We start from the raw sequence: 18,116 nt of genomic DNA, 5'->3' as shown, positions 1-18,116 counted from the left end.
GAAATAGAAACAGTGGGTCCTGCCCTGCCTGCTTCAGACGGTGGAGGGTGGTGGTGAGGTTCTGACAAGATAGCTTGAGGAGAAGTTGTTTTATCAACTGTAGCCAGCTATAAATGTGTTGGGCGTTATTACTTGTCTGTCACCTTGTGATTTTCTTGTGTGTTTGCGCACACGCACGGATAACAGGAGCCACCACAGCAGCCCCTCATGACTCTTCAGCCTCTCATGCCTGGGAAGGGGTTGTCACATCTTCTATCTAACTAGATCTTCTCATCTCTACAGAGGGGGCAGGGCCGACACCCCTGTGCCCATTTTACAGATGATAAGATTGAGGCTCAGAGGAGCCAGCCTGCCAGGGTCACTCACCCAGCAATATCAGTGGGGAGTTGAGACCAGAAACCAGTTCTCCCTGCCAGCACGCCCCAGACGTCAGGCAGCCCCAGGCTGATGGGAGAGAGAGAGGGAGGGAGGGAGGGAGGTTGTTCGTGGCCAAGCGAAGAGGTTTGATTGTGATACTGTCGTGTGATACTGTCGTGGGCTCAGGGCCCACCGCCCCTCTTTGGATGCGCCCAGTGCCCGCAGGGGGTCTTGCTGGTTCCAGAACTGTGCCCACCACTGATTTGTTGCCCAGTGGCTGGAATCTGTGTGCTCTCTCCCCTGCCCCCTACCGTTCCTGCCTTTGTCAAGGGCCACTGAGCCAGGGGAATCCACTCAGCTGCAGCCTAGCGGGGTCTCTGGCATTGGGCGTTGCTGAGGTCCAGGCTGGGAAGGAGGGTAGTGTTCCTCCCTGCAGGGTCAGATGAGGCCACGACTCTGCCAGCTGGGCCACTAGGAGAGACAGCACTGAGGTGAGCTCTCAGCACCATGTTGTCTCTGCCTTTGGGGGTCGGTCCTGGTCCAGGAGCTCCAATGCCTCCCCACAGTCTCTGCTAAGCCTGGGTGGCAGTGTCTCCAAAGGGAGAAAACAACCCCCAGAGACCAACAAGGCAGCACAGGGAGTTGCTTCCCAAATTGCTTCATGATTTTTCCCCTTAAGCAAATTGTTGCAAAATGTCAGGAGGCTCTTACATTTTCCCATGAAGCAATCCCAGAATCAGGCCAAGGCATTTTGAACTTTGTGACATCAGCCTTCCAAGAAGCCCATTAGGGCATTTTATGAGGCAGGTCTGCAATCGTCTAACCAAATCCAGGCATCCTTTTCATCGTTAAGTTTTTCTCCGAAAAAGTAATACTTTACCCCTGTCCTCTGACACCTGGACTCTCCCAAGGGTCTGCAGTCACCCTGCCATGGCAGGTTCGGTACCACTCTTTCTAGGACAGATGAAATGCCAGGGGCCCATGGCAAGTCTGGGGCCCTGCCCAGGGTAGACCAGATGTCCACATGACCATCCCAGGGACCTATTGACTCTATTGTCCTCCCTCAGGCCACATTAGGATCTCGGACCTGGGCCTAGCTGTGAAGATCCCGGAGGGAGACCTGATCCGCGGCCGGGTGGGCACTGTCGGCTACATGGGTAAGTGTAGGCGCGGCCTCTCACCAAGCCCCACCCTCAGAGCCACTGGCCTCTTTGTGCAACTAGAAGTAGTCATGCTGGGAGGTGGGAGGTCTTAGCCAGGGTTCGGGGAGCATTGGGGCACCAGGGCGCAACTTGACTTCACTGAGCTCTGCAGCTCCCACCCCTAGCCCCAGCTACATCTCTTGGGAGGGCAAGCCCCTCCCAAGGTCAGTGGCAAAGCTGACAAACAGCGCTGCCTGGGAGTGGGTGGAGTAGGGGTCTGCTGAGTTGGCAGACAGCCTTTCAGGGTGACCTCGAGAGGGGGGAGATCATTAGGAAGGGTCCAGAAAGGAGAGGAGCACCCCACCTACTGTGTCACAAGTACCATTCTAAGGAGAGACCAGCCTCGGGCTCCCTGCGCTGCATCCCCTGAGGCTTCTCTGAGACCATCATCCCGGGAGCTACGGGGAAGAGCTCCAGAGCTACACCGACCCCTGGAATGCTCCTGCCAATAAGGGATATTCCCTGGGCTTCCTTCTGCACACCTCCCACTCATAAGCCCACTCACACCAGGAGGTAGAGGACTCCTGAAAGCTCTGGGGGTGTGGGAACCTTGTTTTCCTCTACCGGGCTGTTGCCAGTGACACATGCTTAGGGTTCTAGACTTGGTCTCTGGTGCTCGAGGGTCCTTTTCAGGTTGCACGACATTGGAGGACCTCTGGGGTGTATATCTGTGTGTATGTTGGGGGTATGTTTACCCATGTGAATGCTGAGGGATGGATGGACAGATGACAGGTAGATAGATAAATAGATAGATAGATAGATAGATAGATGACAGATGGATGATGGGTGGATGGATGGATTAATAAATGGGTGGATAGATGGATGGATGGGTGGATAGGTAAATGGGTGGATGCATGATAGATGGGTGATGGATAGATAGGTCCATCTGTGCACCTTTGTGTGTGTCTGCCTGTGCGTCTGCGTCTTCTCCTCTTTCACAGAGTGTCTGCACAGCACATGGTGTTGTGTGCATACCAGCACATGTGTGGATGCATTTGCCTCCCTGGATGAACGTGGCCTGCCTGATGACCTGAAACTATCTTTTTTGCATTTCTATGGTGAATCTATAATTCATTTAATCAAAATGTTAGAGAAGCTATTTGAATTCCAGCTAAATTTAAAATCATTTTACTTCGGGTGGACACACCATTCATTGTAACAAATATGTGTGCAGCACCTACTGTGTGTCAGGCGTCGTACCTGTCACCGGGCGCAGCAGGGAATAAGGTGGCTCACGGTCTAGTGGGGGAGACATCAAGGGAACAGGTTGTTTCCATCCACTGTGGTCAGGCTTCTGAAGCCACAGTCAGAGTCCTGGGAGCACAGCAAAGAGCAACCAGGGCAGGCTCCCAGGAAGCGGTGGTATTTACAGCAGTTGGTGGGCCAGGGTTGGCAGAGGGAAGAGGTCTGAGCCATCAAGCTCCAGGCCTTCTGTGAGCAGCAGCATCACTCCTGGCTGCAGGACGTCCCGAGGCCCCATTGACATCGCAGTCCTGGCCCCGTCTGCCCGGGCTCTGACCTGCCACCAGATGTCTCTCACCTCTCCTCGCTTCCCTGCTCTGCCCCCAGCTCCAGAGGTCCTGAACAACCAGAGGTACGGCCTGAGCCCCGACTACTGGGGTCTGGGCTGCCTCATCTACGAGATGATCGAGGGCCAGTCGCCCTTCCGCGGCCGCAAGGAGAAGGTGAAGAGGGAGGAGGTGGACCGCCGGGTCCTGGAGACCGAGGAGGTATATTCGCACAAGTTCTCCGAGGAGGCCAAGTGCATCTGCAAAATGGTGAGCTCCCGGTGAGCCAGACGCTGCCCCGGGTCTGGTGTCCAGTGCTGGCTCCCCTCCCGGCCCTTAGCCGAGAACAGCAAATGGGCTGAAGGGGACAGGGTCGGGGCACGCTAGGGTGTGGGCGATGAAGCCACCAGGCTGGAGGAGCAGGCTGTGGACTGGGGCGGGCGGTGAAGGCTTCCAGGAGGAAGCCTGGGGTGGAGCAGGGCGGCTCTGTGATAAGGGAGGGGGCTGCGTGACAATGGGAGACACCCTCACGTCCAGCTCTGTGGGGGAAGCCAGCATGGGGAGAAAGGGGCTGATCCTGGCTCACCCCCAAGACACAGAGGGATCCAGGCAGCCCCTACCCTTGACCTTGGGCCTCCTGCTGTCTCTCCAGCTCTGGAACCCTGGCTGCTGGCTTGAGGCCAGGGGCTGCAGGTGGTGGGTGGGGATAGTTTCAGTCTTCGAACATCTTATACTCGAGTTTTCCACCCACTATATGGAATGTTGGTCACACTTGCTGGGGCCCTGCATGGATAGTGAACTTGACCCGGCCACAGGCAGGGCGCACTCGGGGAATGACCTTTAGACAGGCTGGGTGGATGGGGCCAGACTGGGGGGCTGGAAGCCAGATAGAGGAAGGAGTGACAGGAGCCATCAAAAGTGGAGCTGGGGGACTTCCCTGGCGGTCCAGTGGTTAAGACTTTGCCTGCCAATGCAGGGGGTGCGGGTTCGATCCCTGGTCGGGGAGCTAGGATCCCACATGCCTCGCGGCCAGAAAACCAAAACATGAAACAGAAACAATGTTGTAGCAAATTCAATGAAGACTTCAGAAATGGTCCACCTCAAAAAAAAGTCTTAAAGAAAAAAAAAGGTGGGGGCTTCCCTGGTGGCGCAGTGGTTGAGAGTCCGCCTGCCGATGCAGGGGACACGGATTCATGCCCCGGTCCGGGCAGATCCCACATGCCGTGGAGCGGCTGGGCCCGTGAGCCATGGCCGCTGAGCCTGCGCGTCCGGAGCCTGTGCTCCGCGACGGGAGAGGCCACAACAGTGAGAGGCCCACGTACCGCAAAAAAAAAAAAAAGTGGAGCTGGAGAGAGTCCGCCCCTGGACCGCGGCCCTTCCTCTCGGCCCAGGTGGGCCCGCTTCCTCTCCTGCCTGGCTCGTAGGCTCCCAAGGCCCACCTGTGCCCCCCAGGGCCCTCCTCCCTCTGGTGCTAGCCCAGCTGTGCTAGCACCTCCCTGCAGGCAGCTGCCCTCTTATACCAGCCACTCGGGGACAGGAGGGGCCTGAGCGCTTGGCTCTGGGCACTGGGGATCCACAGATCCCCTTCCTCTCCCTGCAGCACGCTGCGCCTGGAGCAGCGGACAGGCCGGCGGACCCTCAGATCTGAATCATGGGCGTAAACCAGGCTAGCGTGCAGAGAAGGGCAGGCCCGGAGAGCTGATGAAAAGTAGCAGAGTTTCTGCTTCTAGAAAACCTGAGGCTGCACTGCTAGGGGCCCAGAAACCATCTGGCATAGTTCCCACCCCCAGAAGGCCACCCTCCTGGAGCCGTCCGCCTGCTGCCTGACCGCTTCCTCTTACCAGCCTCGGTCTGACGTCACAGAGGCATGGGAAGAAGGATTTGGGCTAGAGCTGCCATCTGACCACTTCCAAAGGAAGAGGAACCGTAGATCTGCCATTGGCATGTGTGAGAGACAGGGAGGGAGGTGTGTACACAAGCAAACACACGCCCGGACCACAGGCCTGGGCCAGCCTGTAGCTGCGGGACCTCCGAGAAAACAGGTAGTCACGGCAGCCAGAGCTGGGGTCGGGGGGCAAGAGGAGCAGGGCAGCAAAGGGCAGGTACGTGGAAATGTGGGGTCCTAGGGATGATTGACAGCCGGGGGCTGGGGGGTGCCAAGGATACTTGGTTATGTCACAGTCAGGTATCTGTCCAGAGGGAGCTAACTGGACAAGGGAAGAGGGAGGTCACAGCATCACCAAATGTCCCAGGTCAGGGAATTCAGAGAAGCAGGTCTTGAGAAACGCCCAGCAGCAGCATGGGATGTGCTGAGAGGACAGAGAGGCACAGAGCGCCCCCTCCCTGCCCACAGTCATCGGCTTTGGCGCCCGGCTTTGGGGCCCCAGGACCGGGGGCACTGCTGTTCCTCTGCTGTCCCCTGGTGGCCACTGAAGGAAAGGTGGCATCTGAGCCTGGGGCTCCAGGCAGACCTGGGTCCGTAGGTGTACATGTCAAACCAAGGTCCCCTGTCTCTCTCAGCTAGAAGAACCTTTGGAGCTCTCTGGCCTTCCTCTGCCTCCTTACCCTGGGGTCTTGGAATTCTGGTCTTGGGCTTCTTCTGAGCCCTTAACCACAGCCCATCTGGTCTGGCAGCCAGGCTGCCACCACCAAGGGACACCAGCTCAGGACACAGCAGGGCCTGACCGTAAGGAGACCATGGAGGCCCGGAGCAGCTCCAGCCCCACCTGCCAAGGAAGGTCTCTCTACAAACAGCAAGGAAGCTGGTCCCTGGCCCCCAGATTCTGTCCCTCATTCCATCTTGGCAGCCACAAGACCCTCTTCACTGCCCCTGGTGTCCAGAAATGCATGTATCTCATTGCCTTGTCCCCTGGGTCCAGTCGTACCTAGGCCCAGACCTCAGCCCCCACCTTTCTCAGGCCCCTGCTGAGTCCCAGCACTGGTTCTTCCCCACTGGCCCTGTAGCCCTCTCAGTCTCACCAGTCCTTCCAGCCCATTGCTAGTCTTCCTCCTCCAGGAAGCCCTCTCTGCCTGCCCCATCCACCTCAGCTCACACCATCTCTCCCTCTCACTTCTGGTTTATACTGATATTACATGTGTAAACTCTCTACCTGATGCCCAGGTTGCAGACAGGCAGCATGTAGATGGGTGTTTATTTCAGCCTGCATAGTGTCTTAGAGAGAGGTGAATAGTGGGTTACTTGCCAAGATTTTTAAATGGGGCAAATTCACGTAAAAACCTGGATTTTCTGGCTTCTCAAAAAAAGCAGAAGCCCTGGACACTGGTCAGCATCCCTGCCTGGCAGGAGCTGACGGGCATCCTGGCACGGCCCGCCCAGCCCAGCCCACCCCTCACCTTATTGCTCTCACTTGTGCCATCTGTCTGGCCAGCCCCTGCAGGCTTCGGGGTCTGCAGCCTCTTGGGATTACTCAGAGCAGAGCAAAGCCCCAGGAGAAGAGCAGCTGAGGCTCCGAGCCACCAGCCCACTGGGCAAAACACTCTTGGGTGGTCGGTGGACCGAAGGGTGACATTGTGAGTGGCCATCTCACGGCTTAGTCCCTTCAAGGCTGTGACCTGGTGCTTGCCCCACTGCCACCTTTCATTCCTTAGTTTTGGGGGGTGGGCAGTCCCAGCAAGCCTCCCCTCCAGACTCTGGGCCCCAGGAGGCCCCCCCTGCCCGCTGGCTCTCAGGGCAGCCATAAATGTGTATTAAATGAACACATGCAGAGGGCACCAGGGTATTGGTAAAGGAAAGGGCTGGACTCCCTCCAAGGTGCAGACCACCCACTTTGATTTTAGTGTCAAAGCAGACAGTAGATTCCAGCTGCATATATGGTGCAGTGCTCAGTGGGGTGGGGACACTGGGACTGTGGGGAGGGACTGATGCCCTGCGGTCACGTGGCAGCCCTGCCCCATCTTCAGCCGGGGTCTGCCCCTCCCCTTCCCCCCTTCCTCTCTTTCATTCACACCTTCCTCCCGTCCAGCTGTCTCTGCTCCTGCAGCCCCTTCCTCTCCTATTAACCATCCTGCCTTTTGGTTGTGATGAGGACAGTCCTCTACCCCAACCATCCTTGTCTCCCCACTACACCTGTATTAAAATCCTACCTCTGGACCTGCCCTTCAGGACCGTCCGTCACTCTCCCCAACCAGTCCCCTTCCCCCGACCCACCTCCCTCATCCTTCACTCAGACTCAAAGACAGGTGTTCCCCAAACACGCCCTGAGTGTCCCTGCCGCCCTGCTCATGATGCCACAGGTCCCTCCGATGCCTGCTCCCACCTTTGAAAGCCTGTCGCAGATGCCCCTTCCCCAGGACACCTCCCGATGCCTCAGCTGGCAGCCAGTTCTTGTTCCTCTGCCACCATGGTGTCATATCTGCATTGCCTTGATGGGTCCTCTGAACATGAATTTCCTGAGGCCAGACCCTTAGCATCCTCTCTCGGGACCTACTGGGTACAAGTCTACAATGTACTTATGAACGGAGTAAATGAATGAAAGAACCCACTGACCAGCCCTTGCCCTTTGTAGCTTACCTGGAGCAGAAGAGTTAACACCAATTCAACAAACATTAGTGCATGCTGGGTTGGAGAAGCAGACAGGATTCCTGCTCTCCTGGGGGTTCCAGGCATCTGAGCATGCTGGGAACATGGGACCACCAAGCACACTGTGGCTCAGGAGGCCACCCTGAATCGAGGCCTGAGCAGGCAGTGTCCGCTGGGTACCTGGGGTGGCGCAGGCACTGCGGAGGAGACAGGAGGGACGTTCGGGAGGGCTCAGGGACACTCGTGTGAAAGGGAGGTGACCACAAGCTCTCCGAAGCCCCTCTGCCCCTCGGGCCTCTGGGCAGGAGGAAAAGCCCCCCAGGCAAGTCCTCATGGGGCTCTCCTGTCACAGCTGCTCACCAAAGACGCAAAGCAGAGGCTGGGCTGCCAGGAGGAAGGGGCAGCAGAGGTCAAGAGACACCCCTTCTTCAGGAACATGAATTTCAAGCGCTTAGAAGCCGGGATGTTGGACCCTCCCTTCATTCCAGATGTAAGTAGCCTCCCCAGCCTAGACTGAGCCTGTGCATTGATTTATGACCTTCGACTTCACTAAACACCTGTGCTGGGCCCCAGGTCAGAGGCTGAGACCTGTGGGCAAGGGGTGGCCCCCGTCTTCCAGTAGCAGGGTGTCGCCCGGTCTGGGGGTCTCTCTGTACCCACCCTGGCATCATCACCTCTATGAAGTCCTCGTCTCCAGAATCCCAGGCTCCCAGAGCCCCTGGGAGGCCTCCCCCACTGACCTCGAATCCCCAGAGGGCAGGGCGCGGGTTTGTCTCTGTGAGTCCCCGCACGGCTGCCCCAGAGCATGTTTGGTGGATGAGTGAGATGAGAGAGATCACTATGGTTACGGCGCCGGGGCCATAGCAGCACTGACGACAGCCCCGTGGCCTGGTGCCTCGACTGCCCCATTTTGCAGGTGAGGAAACTGAGGCCTCCAGGGGATATGTAACTTTAACAAAGCACCTAACACCGCTGGGACCCCAGCCCAGGTCTGTGTGGCTGCCGAGCCTGTGTGCTGACCTACCACCCCTGACTGGCCTCCGATGCGAGAAGGGCCAGGGAGGTCCTCCTGGGACATCGCCCCGTTGCATACTGTGCGGGGCAGTGATGGCAGGAAGGGGCCCTGAGCTCTCGTCACCCCAGCTGGGGGCGCCTTGGCCCCTCTGAGCGAAGGGCAGCCCGGGTTCCCGGAGCGGGGGTGGCCCTGGGAGACCCCCGCTGCTCTCCATCAAAACCATCCGGGCCTGGCTGGGGGCCACCAGAGCCACAGGCAGGGCTCCTGGTGACCAGCGCCCTGCCCTCCCAGCCCCGGGCCGTGTACTGCAAGGACGTGCTGGACATCGAGCAGTTCTCCACCGTGAAGGGCGTCAACCTGGACCACACAGACGACGACTTCTACTCCAAGTTCTCCACGGGCTCCGTACCCATCCCTTGGCAAAGCGAGGTGAGCACGGCGGGGCCCTCAGCTTCACCCTGAGGGGAGGGTGCAACAAGGGCAGAAGAGGGACAGCTGGGTGGGCGTCCCTGTGGGCAGACTGGGGCGTGGTGTGGTGCTGGGTCAGGAGCTGGCTGGGCGGGAAGAGGAGGCCTGTCTCGATGGCTCTCTGGAGAAGCGTGGCTGGGAAACAAGAGAAATGGGGCAGCAGTGGAGGCACGGGGGGGCTGGAGGTGGGGCAAGTTCGAGCTGGTTCGAGTGAGATGGCAGTGATGGGGCAGTGGGCCTGCAGCGCTGGAAGGGGGAGGGTCCGGAGCGCTGGGGTAGAGGAGGAGCTGGGGGTGAGTCCCGTGGCTGGGAGATGAGCGCTTCCCTGCTGCTGCCCTCTGTGGCCGGCTACTGTCTTCTTGGAGAGGGCGGCTTGCAGGGCCGTCAGGGAGAGGCGGTGGGTGGGCCTTGCTGCCTGGCTCTCTGCCCTGTGAGATGGAGGGCGGGCGGAGAGCCTGGCAGGACCGGGCTCGGGGCAGTGTCACCCAGGGCTGGGCTGCTGGGATTCCTGTCCACCCAAGATGACCAGCGCAGCCCCTGACACCACCCGTGTTCTGACCGCTTCTCCAGATGATCGAAACAGAGTGCTTTAAGGAACTGAATGTGTTTGGACCTAACGGTACCCTCTCGCCGGACCTGAACAGAAGCCACCCTCCGGAACCGCCAAAGAAAGGGCTGCTCCAGAGGCTCTTCAAGCGTCAGGTGAGACCCTCACTCCCACCTCAACCCTGCTGTCCTGGCCTCAGCTCTGGGAACCCCCAGGTCTTAGCCTTCCAGACAACTGAGACCAGCTTGCAGGCTGGGGAGACTGGGGGCAGCAGCAGCCTGGAAGGGAGAGGCAGCCTGTCTGAAGTGCCTTGAGACCCACTGGCTGATGGGGTCCCCAGAGCAGAAGGGGCAGGGCCAGCCCAAAGTTAACCGGTCATCAGGGTTCCTCAGCCTCGGTGCTGCTGATGCTTTGGGTTAATTCATTGTCGCGGGGACTTATGCGTTGAGGGACCTTAGCAGCATCCCTAGCCTCCGCCCAGTAGATGGCAGTAGCACCCACTGCCGTGTGTCAATCAAAAATGTCTCCAGGACTTCCCTGGTGGCGCGGTGGTTGAGAGTCCGCCTGCCGCTGCAGGGGACACGGGTTCGTGCCCCGGTCCGGGAAGATCCCACATGCCATGGATCGGCTGGGCCCGTGAGCCATGGCCACCGAGCCTGCGCGTCCAGAGCCTGTGCTCCGCAACGGGAGAGGCCACAACAGTGAGAGGCCCGCGTACCACCACCCCCCCAAAAAAAATGTCTCCAGATGCTGCCTAATGGCCCTGGGGACAAAACGCCCCTAGTCAAGAGCCATTGTAAAGACGACGCAAGTTATGTAGGTAAAGATTTGACAAAGAACAGGGGGATCTGGTGCTGGAGAGGTGATCCCCAAAGAACCTCATGGCTCCCGTAGTTTGATGCTGTGCCCTGCAGCTGGCAGCCAGAGGAGACTTTGGCCCTCAGGAAAAGGTATTCTTCCCTCAGAGCCTGTCCCTGGATCAAGGGTTGCTGTGGGCCACATGGGAGAAATGTCCCAGGAAGGACCCGGCAGGCTTTCTAGAGTGAGAGACCCCTAACCTCATCCCTGCCACCAAGAAGATGGCCACAATAGTGCCGCCTCCTGGCCTGGCCCTTCAAGAAGGCAGGGCCCCATCCTGAGGCCTGGGAGGCCCCTGGTTCCTTACTTTCCTCCTCCCCCCAAGGGAGTAGCAGCAGCTCTGTACCCAGGCCCCGGGCATCCCAGCTCCCTCCTGCTTACATAACAGGGAAGAGGTGGCTGTTCGTGGCACTCCACTGTGGGCCAGGCACTGTGCTGGGTGCTTTTTGAAGGCGTCTCTTATTTAATCTTCACAAAACCCCAGGCCTTCATTCAACTATTCATTCCACCAATATGTATTGAGCATCTACTCCACGCTAGACTGTTACCTGAGGACTTAAGATGCATCAGCAAGCAAAACTGCATCCCTCCTTTGGGGCATCTTAGTGAAGTGTGAGCCCAGGATGTGCTCCCATTAGCCCATTTCACAGATGAGGAAACTGAGGCTGAGAGGAGTTAAGGAACTTGCTCAAGGTCACACAGCCAGTGATCCTCCTTGCGGAGGATCTGGGGTAACAGGGCGGGCAGCACGGGTCAGGCACACTGAGAGAAAATGCAGACTGAGGCCTGAGTTTGCGGTTTTATCTAAAAACTTCATGTGAGTTTCACCTCCTATTCCATAATATACTCATATCCATCTACTATAAAAATATAATTTTTGGGCTTCCCTGGTGGCGCAGTGGTTGAGAGTCTGCCTGCCGATGCAGGGGACACGGGTTCGTGCCCCGGTCCGGGAAGATCCCACATGCCGCGGAGCGGCTGGGCCCGTGAGCCATAGCCGCTGAGCCTGAGTGTCCGGAGCCTGTGCTCCACAACGGGAGAGGCCACAACAGTGAGAGGCCTGCGTACCGCAAAAAATATATATATATTATATATATATATATATATGTGTGTGTGTGTGTATGTGTGTGTGTGTATATATATATATATATATATATATATATATATATATATATAAAATTTTCAAATGCTTCCATTAAGTAAAATTGAAGTTCCAGAAAGAAATGACCTCCACCCCCGAAGTGGCCGAACCCCCCCAGGACGGCCCGGGATCCTGGGACAAGCGTTTGCTGTGGAAGCTCACGGCCCAGGTTCAAATCCAGCCCTGACCCTTCTCGGTTGGGTGGCAGCGTATTGAACCCAACCCCCACCCCAGCCTCTGTTTGCCCACATGAAAAATCAGGATGGAGATGCCGGCTGCCCAGGGTGAGTGAGGTGGAGGACAGTGACCTCAGCACAGTGCCTGGCACCACGACTGCCACCAGGGGAGCAGACACGCCGGCTCTCTTCTGCAACGTGAGGGGCCCGCGCCCACGGGGGTGCCAAGAGGGTGCCAGGGATACTGAGGGCGAGCAGCTTGTGGTTCCCAAGCCGGGCACCTGCTAGAGCCCTTCGCACACACAGCCTTGTTTCCGTCTCCCAACAGCCCTGCGCAGAAGTGGCTCCTAACCCACATCACGGGCCAGGCACCGAGGGAGTCAGACACTTTCTCAAGGTCACTCAGCTAAGAAGTGGCGGATTTAGGATTCGAACCCGGCAGCCTAACTCTGGGCCTGCAGGCCTAACCATGTAGATAGATAGTATAGGAGGGACCACCTCCTCTCTTCCTTGGGCGTCTGTTAATCAGGTAAAGCCCTCTGCCCCAAGGGGTGGCCTCCGGACCTGGGTCTGCAGGGGGAGAACAGAAGGCCGCAGAAAGCAAGGCGGGGAGCCGGTCAGCTGAGCTCCCCTCCAGTTCAGATTCAGAGGCCCCTGTGATGCAAGGTCCCCAGGGCTCGACTCTGCGATGACTGACCTTCTCTCTCCCTCTTTCTCTCCTCCCTGCTCACCCCCCTCCCAGCATCAGAACAATTCCAAGAGTTCAGCCAGTTCCAAGACCAGTTTTAACCATCACATAAATTCAAACCATGTCAGTTCAAACTCCACCGGAAGCAGCTAGCTGCAGCTCTGGCCTGAAGCCCATGGTGGGACCAGCCTAGACCCTCCTCCTTAGAAGCGGACTTGTGACCGGTGGAGCTTCCGCCCTGGCGGGCAGGCGGGGGAGCCCTCCAGGAGCCGGGGAAGGAGGCCATCCAGCCCCGAGATGGGGAGCCTCCAGGTTCCTCAAAGAGATTTCCACTCAGGTCTGTGTTCGGAGGCGGCCCTCAAGCCAAGGTGGATTGGCTGTGTCTCTGTCGAACATTGCAATAGAAATCCAATTGGATACAACTTGCACGTGTTTTAACAGCGTCATAACTAGAACTGAATTTTGTCTTTATTATTTTTAAAGAAAAGTTTTGTAAATTTCTCTATTGTTTCAGTTTACATTTTGTATATTTGTATTTAAATGAAAGTCAGACTTTGAGGGTGTATATTTTCTGTGCAGCCACTGTTAAGCCATGTGTTTTAAGACATTTTAGAGGGGTGGCGGGCGGGGAAGGGTGTAAAAAAAAAAATGTGACTCAAGACTTCCAGAGCCTCAAATGAGAAAATGTTTTTATTAAATGTAGAAAATGATTCCCATTTCACCTTTAAAGGATTGATTGTATCCATCTCTATAACCTTTCCCTCCCTCGCATTGGTATCACCGTTCTGTTGGCTTGTAACTATCTGAATTAAATGCTCAAAGACCGACTGGGACTTCACCCCCAGCCAGGATGTCTTCCGTTGGGGTCCATGGAGTTGCCTGGGCCCAACTCCGTCAAGATGTGCACTTTTCCTTTGGGGGCACACAATGCCACTGTTGCTTTGGCCTTGGCCTCCTCTTCCTTCTGGAAGGCGGCCGGTACGTGGAGCTGAGGGTCTTCAGCTCAAGGGTGTCTAGGCCTCTTTCTTTCTGAGTAGGTTCTGACTGCTAAAGCCAGTATGTTTTCAAGAGGCTTGCATTTGGGGATTGTTTTATTCTAGTTTTAAGAGACGCATAGCAACGATGAGGAGTAGTCATGGAACCCCAAGAGTCCCAAATGCTTACAGCCCATAGAAACATCAGGGAGCGGAGGTCTTGGGCTTGTAGAGGAGAAGGTGGCTCTCCAGGATCTCTGGGCATGTCCCTTGAGTGTTTACGGGGTCAGAGGGCCTTGAGAGCTTCCTGGGGCCCCGCAGATTCATTGGCTCAGGTGGCATGGATGCAGGAGGCTGGCTCTCCAAGCAAATGGGAGAGGCCGGGCCACCCACAGAAGCTCAAGAAAAACTCACTGTCCCTTCCGGGAGAGGTGAAGCAGAGGCGAGCTCTCATCGGGCATCTCAAAGCTCCAGGCACAAGTAGCCCCAGGAGAACTTGGTGGCTTTGCCAGACCAGGGTCTCTAAAGGCAGCCCCCAGGCCCTTTGAGCAGGGCTGTCCAGCCCCAGGGAGCGGCCAGCCTCCCCCCTGCCGCCTTCACAAGGTGACAGGGAGCAAAGCTGCCTTTGCCTCCCCTCCGGGACGGGGTGAACAGTTGAATTCCCGGCTCCCCTGCTTGCCAGGTCACCCTCAGCCAGACCTGGTCTCAGCCACTGGGCAGCTGCCAGGGTTTCTCCCGGCGTGGGCCCTGCACTTCCTGCAGCAGCAGCTCCTGTTAAAATACAGATTCTGGGCTCCACCCCAAACCTACGGAATAGGATTCCCTGGGAGTAGGGCCCAGGAATCTGTATCTCTAAAAAGCGCGCCAGGTTATTCTGATGCACCCTGGAGTGTGAGAACCACTGCCTTAGGCCATCGGTGGGGCTTTTGATGTGATCCTCCCAAACTTTCTCTAGGTGACCAGGCAACTTTGGAGCCTGAGCTTTTAGGGAGGAGAGAGAAGCCAGCGTGTCAGCCTGTGTCCCAATTTCCATGCTCCTTCCCCAAACTTTGCCATTGGGTCCTGAGGCTAGACAGGGGCCTGACCGTTGCAACTGACCATTTTGAGGTCATTTTACAAGGAAAGAGAAGAAAAGAAACAGTTGGGCCTCCCTTAGATCCCTTTAATGTGCAGTATTATTTTCTTCAAGACCAGCTCTCGTCTCCGAGGCTGCTTCCGTTACCTCTCTGGAGCTGAGTACAAGATTAATACAAACAGCCGTGTTCAGTGTTTGCTGAGGAAGTGGAAAGCTCTTTGAGCAGTATTTTAAGATCCTCAAGCTCTTACTGACCCTCCTCAATGAAAAGGACAGTCATCTTCCTGGGACAGGCAGTAGTCCACGCCACCACCCTCCTGTCCAGAAATTTCATTCATTTTGCCCGATTCACAGCAACTCAAACCTTTCCAAACGGACTGGTGGGGAGCAACCAGTCTCTTTACACCTCAAAGCCAACGCACTGTCCGTTTGCAGTAGAGAATCATCAAGAAGCAAGAAAGAAAACATACATCTGCTCAGTGTGCTTCTACATCACGAGAGCACAGAGACTGAAGCACAGGACTTTGCGTGGCTCTCAGGATAACGGGAGTCTTCCTTCACCCTCGCCACCTGTCCCCTGAGCGCCCCAAAGTGTACAGGGTCAGAGTCACTGGCCTTTTCAATCCTTCTCTTCCTTTCGGTCCATTGCTTTGTACAGAGAAGGGGCGTCTTCATTTAGAACAGTGCCTGAAAGCCAGCCCCCTCCCCTCTGGGTCCCCAGTTGCCACAGGTCCTGTCCCTGGACCCACCGCCCCGCTGCCAACCTCTACTCCAGCTTGTTTTCTATGGCTGCATTTTTAAAAAGATTTTTTAACTTAAAAACAAACCTTCCCACCATCTACCTGTCCAGGAGGAGGCCTATTTGGGCAGCCAGTGGATTTAAATCTTTTTACTGCATTTGAACTCTTCACGGAAGAGACTTTCTTCCTCCAAGCATGACGTTTTTCTCACCGGACCTTCTCTGACTTCGTGCCTTTGAGGTGAGACGCAGGGTCTTGCAGAAGCACCTCTGCTTCCCCTGTTCCGGAGCCAAGCCGCTGTCCCCAGTGAGACGGGGGTGGTCTCTGCCGTGATCACCATGACCTGTGAGTGTTTCTCAAGCCCCCTGGGCGGCTCCCATGATTATCACCCACAAGATCACAAAGACCCAACCCCACCTTCACGGAGGATGGCACCACCTCCCACATCAACTCATCCTCTGATCTTTCTAGGCCGGGGACATCGTTCTTTAAACCACGAGGCTTCTTGCGAGGGCGGCTGACTTGCACAGTAGCTAAGGGCTGCCCTGTCTTGAGCCGCCCCAAGAGGGCTTGTTTCCCGAAATGCACTGCTCTTAACAAAGGGGAGCGCTCAGTCTTGGAGGCCATGCTGCACGGAAGCAAGCGGTGTGGCCTGGGGTATGCACGCTTCCCAGGCAGCCCACGGGGGCAAATGGCAGTGAGTTCTGGGGACACGTATGTGGACGTGGCCTTGGCATTGAAAGCACAAGTGAGATGTGGCTGCCTGCCCTTGAATCTAGCAATCCTTGGTGACGCTGAGGGCCTGGCCTCCGAGAGGCCAGGGGTCAAGGAGCCCAGCCCTCCGTGGAAGCTTCTCCCTATCCTTCTACACCCCTGTCCTTTCCCCCAAACTTTTCCCACTAACTTTCTCATGCAAACTGCTGACCCAGACCTCAATACAGAGGGAGCACTGCAGCCTCCTTGAGCCTGGTAGCCCAGGCCTTGCCGAAGGGAACAGCGGCCTTGCGGACCACCAAGTCCCCCGAGATGAAGAGGAAACGCCAGTCGGGGTGACACCCAGCTCTCCTCTGGGGCTGCTGTGTGCTTGCGTATCCGTGGGCAACCCCTCTGGTTGTCTCCTGTTCTCTAGCTCCACACTCTGAGGTAGGACCTCCTAACTTTTTAGCCTTTCTATGGAAAGAGTGTGAAATCTTTGTGCATTTCCAAGCGCAGAGCTGTGAGTCACGAACGGCAGAGAGCTCGCTTTCTGATCACAACAGACCACATGGTGACACCTCGTCCCCCTAGGCACCTTCTGTACCTACTTTTAGGACCAACCAGCCCAGCTTTTGAAGCTCCAACGTGTAGGGGTCAGACCCTGCTCAGGTGCAGGTACCTCGTCTGGTCTAACTTTAAAGGCTTGTGCTGTGGACAGTGGCTAAAACCTTTGAAACACTAGCTCTCCTTAGGAGGGAAAGACACTCCCCAAAAGAAGAATCTAGATGTCTTTCCCTGGTCCATCACTAAGTCATTTTTGTAACAGATCAAAAGCAAATGTTCTCAATTAGAAGAGCTTAGTGGCTGTTAAAATAATTAGTGTTAAAATAATAATCCTTCTAGTATCCAAAGGTTTCTATTTTTTTTTCAGGGAAATTTTAACATTGATGAGTAAAAATAGTTCCATTCTGGAGTCATTCCTGAGGATAACGGCTTCTGTTCTCCTGCTGCTCTTGAATCTTTGTGTGTTCCCTCGATATGTCACAGTGCTGCTGTATCTAGATCGAACCACTGTTGTTTTTTTAAGAGAAATAAATTCCTTAATGAATATATGGCTGCACTTCTTCCCTTCTGCTGAGCTGTTCTATTTCTTCTGCCAATGCCAGCTGCCCCCAAGATGCCAGGACGTGCTGCTTCAGTCTTTGAGTTAACCTTTCCTCAGGTGGACGGTTCAGCCCCACCCAACGCTGGCCCCCATGCTGACCACCCGACCTGCCCTGGCCCAGCTCCAGGGGGCAGGGTCTAAGGAGACCACCTGAGCCCTTTCCAGGTTGATGGGCTTCTGATCGCAGAGCCAGCAGATGGCTCCGGAAGTGTTCCTGCCACAAGGTACCATGCAGGAGTGGGGCGAGAGGGCCTGAGTGGGTGCTGGCACCCAGATCAGAGGGGGCACCTCCACCTGGCAGGTTTTACCTGACAGAGGCCATAACTCGGATGTGGGCTCCACAGAGAGGGCCTCTTCTGGCTGTCCAGCCTTCACGGAGCCACATGTTAGAACTGCTCACCAGCACGGCAGGATGGCCTCAGGACCTGGAGTCCCAGTCTAGGACCCGAGACCCGGCCAGTCCGCCTTCACCTGCCTGGCTTAGTGGGACAATGAATAGGGCTCTGGGCTCAAACAACCCCTTCCTGACAATCTGTGTGAGTTTGAGCGGCCACTTAACCCTGAGCCTCAGTGGCTTCGTGTGTACAATGGGGTGACACCTGCTGGGGTGCAGGTTCTCCTGGAAGATTCAGGGGGACACGTGTGATGCCCAGCACAGAGGCCTTTGCCATGGAGGACACTGTCGCCCTGGCTGTCTTTGGACCCCTTTTGAGCCTTGTCAGGGCAGGGGTCCTAGACCCACACACATCGGCCCCTGGGCCCAGCCCGGGAGCTGGCGGCAGTCCTAGCCCCTGGCAAGGGAGGCCCTGAGCTGGGAGTCGAGGCTGGAGCCGCCCACCTCACAGGGAAGGTAGGAACTGGAATCGTGTCGCCCCGTGGCTCCCAGAGCAGGTGTCTTTCCTAACGATGTTGGAGGACTGAGGAGGAGTCTGCTCACTGAGGGGCTCGAGGGAGGGGGGCTGGTGA

General features: G+C 56.6%; 1 protein-coding gene across 3 annotated transcripts in view; it reads left to right on the top strand.

Moving 5' to 3' along the window:
• GRK5 (G protein-coupled receptor kinase 5) overlaps positions 1 to 17,093 on the top strand; it is a 224,512-nt gene extending 207,419 nt beyond the window's left edge. For 2 of the 3 annotated variants that reach the window (XM_060033979.1, XM_060033980.1), the window contains 6 exons: positions 1,425 to 1,514; positions 3,129 to 3,337; positions 7,960 to 8,097; positions 8,914 to 9,051; positions 9,661 to 9,792; positions 12,555 to 17,093. In XM_060033979.1, coding sequence (XP_059889962.1) covers positions 1,425 to 1,514; positions 3,129 to 3,337; positions 7,960 to 8,097; positions 8,914 to 9,051; positions 9,661 to 9,792; positions 12,555 to 12,653 — 806 coding nt within the window. In that variant the 3' untranslated portion in view covers positions 12,654 to 17,093. Of the gene's footprint in view, positions 1 to 1,424; positions 1,515 to 2,500; positions 2,618 to 3,128; positions 3,338 to 7,959; positions 8,098 to 8,913; positions 9,052 to 9,660; positions 9,793 to 12,554 lie in introns of all 3 variants that reach the window. The other variant, XM_060033978.1, reaches the window with a different exon arrangement.
• Positions 17,094 to 18,116: the final 1,023 nt, after the last annotated feature.

This window comes from Delphinus delphis, chromosome 16, assembly GCF_949987515.2.
Source record: "Delphinus delphis chromosome 16, mDelDel1.2, whole genome shotgun sequence".
Classification (NCBI taxonomy): Eukaryota; Metazoa; Chordata; class Mammalia; order Artiodactyla; family Delphinidae; genus Delphinus; species Delphinus delphis.
The sequence above is the reverse complement of the archived record's forward strand: the minus strand, read 5'-3'. Positions and strand labels throughout refer to the sequence as shown.